The 2,972-nt window shown below is 31.8% G+C and overlaps 1 protein-coding gene across 1 annotated transcript; it reads left to right on the forward strand.

Annotated features, from left to right (window-relative positions):
- Positions 1-341: 341 nt before the first annotated feature.
- Positions 342-2,405, forward strand: LOC107869677 (amino acid transporter AVT1J). Its single transcript, XM_016716163.2, has 3 exons — positions 342-542; positions 1,151-1,758; positions 1,847-2,405. Exons 1-3 carry the CDS (start codon positions 386-388, stop codon positions 2,360-2,362), a joined length of 1,281 nt encoding a protein of 426 aa, XP_016571649.1. The 5' UTR covers positions 342-385; the 3' UTR covers positions 2,363-2,405.
- The last annotated feature ends 567 nt before the right edge of the window (positions 2,406-2,972 follow it).

The following is a 2,972-nucleotide window of genomic DNA, read 5'->3' on the forward strand; positions in this document are numbered from 1 at the left end:
AGTTGCTTATTTAATTACTTATTTATTTAAATCTAATTTGATTTGTGAAGTATACTGATTTGCAGGTAAATCGACTGTGAAGGCTCAATAATCAACTCAAAAACTTTTTTTCAATTGAATACCTCTTGAATTTCACATATGAATCACGTTTTACTCGGTAGAGAACCAAATAAAGCAAAGATCAATAAATTTTGACAAGGGAAGTCATTCTGAAGTCTACTCAACATTCATTTATGGACCACATGTACAAGTACGTGTCAAAACTGAAACTACAAGTGGTTTGTTGCCATACAGAAGTAAATGAAACTATAGCTGGTGCTATATATATCTGGTCCATCACAACACACATGCACCAACTCCAACTCCTTTTTCTTATCTCTTGGAAATGGAAACCAAATCAGAAAATGGCAACTTTCTTTTCTTACCCCTACTGGCTGATGATTATGACAGAGCTGAGAAGGGAGTTGGATCCGATCGAGTCATTAGCACGGGCGAAACTTCCTTTCTGAAAACAACTTTTCATGGACTCAATGCTCTATCAGGTTCTTTCTAATTTTTAATTTCTTCGTTTTTGTTCGCTGTTTTACTCCTTTGTTTCATTTTATATAAGATATAATTTTATTGATTAAATAAAAAAAAGAGTTTTGATTCCTACCAAAAAATACCCTTGACTTGTGATCAATATAATACACTCTGGCCAAATTTATATCATATTTTCCTTTTTAATCGGTCAATAAAAGAGTGCCACATTTTTGTATTTAGTAATAATTTGACTTTGAAATATTCATTTCACTCTTAATAACATAATTTATAGTCTCAAAACCACCCATGACTTGTTTTATACCACAAGTTAACATCAACATAAGGTGGGACGAAGAAAGTATCACATTTCTTTAGTAACAAGACACTATCATTGACGATAAAACAAATGTTAAAGGTAAAGAATTTTTAAATATATGAAAGTATAATCCCCTGGACCTATTTTAGTTTGTTTGACTTGTTTCGGAATACGAGAATCAAAAATTGATGTTAAAAATTGAGTAGAAACAAGTCTACTAGTTTTCTGGTAGAGGCAAATGTGAATGACGCTGAATTTCCTAAAGAAAAATATTGTTCCTGATGATACTTTTTTTAATAATTGTTTACTCAGGAGTTGGGATTTTATCGACTCCATATGCGCTATCGTCAGGAGGGTGGTTAAGCATTATACTTCTTCTCTTTATTGCATGTACGACCTTCTACACATCCTTGTTGATAAAGAGATGTATGGATTTTGATCCAACTATTACAAGTTATCCTGACATTGGAGATCGGGCATTTGGAACTTCAGGAAGAATATTGGTTTCGGTTTTTATGAATCTAGAGCTTTACATGGTTGCAACCGGTTTTTTAATTATTGCAGGGGATAATATACATAGTCTGTTACCAGACGTAAACTTTGAGTTTTGGGGACTCGAAGTTGGTGGGAAGCAAAGTTTTGTCATAATTGTTGCTCTCGTCATATTACCAACCGTATTGCTCAAGAACATGAGCATCCTTGCTTATGTATCAGCCTCTGCAGTTCTAGCTACTCTCGTGATTATTGGTTCAATATTCTGGGCAGCAACGTATGATGGTATTGACTTTCATAAAAGTGGACTACTTGTGAACTGGGGAGGAATCCCTCTATCTTTTAGCTTATATGCCTTCTGCTACTGTGCCCATCCTGTTTTTCCAACTTTGTACACTTCAATGAAGAAACCAAAGCATTTTTCTAAGGTAAGCTACACCATCAAAAAATGAAATGCGCTTAAGCTATTTAATTTTTCATTACTATGAACTTGACTTTGGTAGTTCATTATTGCAGGTAATGCTTCTGTGTTTTATGTTCTCTACCGTAACCTATGCATCAATAGCAGTTCTGGGGTACTCAATGTTTGGCTCGGATGTGGAATCACAGATTACCTTGAACCTTCAAACTGAAAAGTTTAGCTCAAGATTGGGTATATACACTACCTTGATCAATCCAATAGCCAAGTATGCATTAATGATGACACCAATTATTAATAGATTCGAGGAACATTTGCAGTATTGCTGTAATAAAAAATCATTGAGCTACTTGACCAGGACTATATTAGTGATAAGCAGTGTCATTGTGGCCCTGACCATACCCTTTTTTGGGTATCTTATGTCGCTAGTTGGAGCATTTCTTAGTGTAACGACTTCAATTTTGCTACCATGTTCGTGCTACTTGAAGATTACAGGCACTCACAGGAAGCTTAATTTTGAGCTGGTCATAATAGGTTTTACAATAGTAATTGGGATCATAATCTTTGTTACTGGTACATACACATCCATGGCAGACATAATACGCCACATGTAATTGTGTATTTTACTATATTTTATGGTCAGTTCTACAGGTTTCAGTGGTTGTTATGAAGATGTTGGTACTGTAATCCCAGAACACTCCAAGATCTATTTAATTAAGTGCAACAATCTAGTACTCTCGATGATTGAGCACGTAAACAAACACTACTAAAAAAAAAAGAAAAAGCAACCACACAAAACCGACCACGTGTTGTGGTCGGAAAAAATATTTTTTTTTTTTAAAAAGCGACCACAAGTGGTAGCTTTTTTATTTTAAAAAAATAAAAGAATTATTTCATTAATTTTTATATTAATTATTATTTATTTTATAAATAAAAAAAAGAAAATATATTTTACAAATCATTATTATTAATATTTTTTTAAAAAAAGAAAATATATTAAAAATCGACCACTTGTGGTTGGTTTTTGAACTAAAAAAATTAAAAAGTAAATAATTTTTAGTAACCAATAATTATATATATGTAATCAAATATATATATTATTTTCATTAAAAATAATTATATATATGTAATGTAATTTATAAATAAATTTTTGAAATTACACTGATCATACGTAGTCGATAACCAGTATAATAATAATAAAAATTAATTATTCTTAAATTTTTT

This window comes from Capsicum annuum, chromosome 4, assembly GCF_002878395.1.
Source record: "Capsicum annuum cultivar UCD-10X-F1 chromosome 4, UCD10Xv1.1, whole genome shotgun sequence".
Classification (NCBI taxonomy): domain Eukaryota; kingdom Viridiplantae; phylum Streptophyta; class Magnoliopsida; order Solanales; family Solanaceae; genus Capsicum; species Capsicum annuum.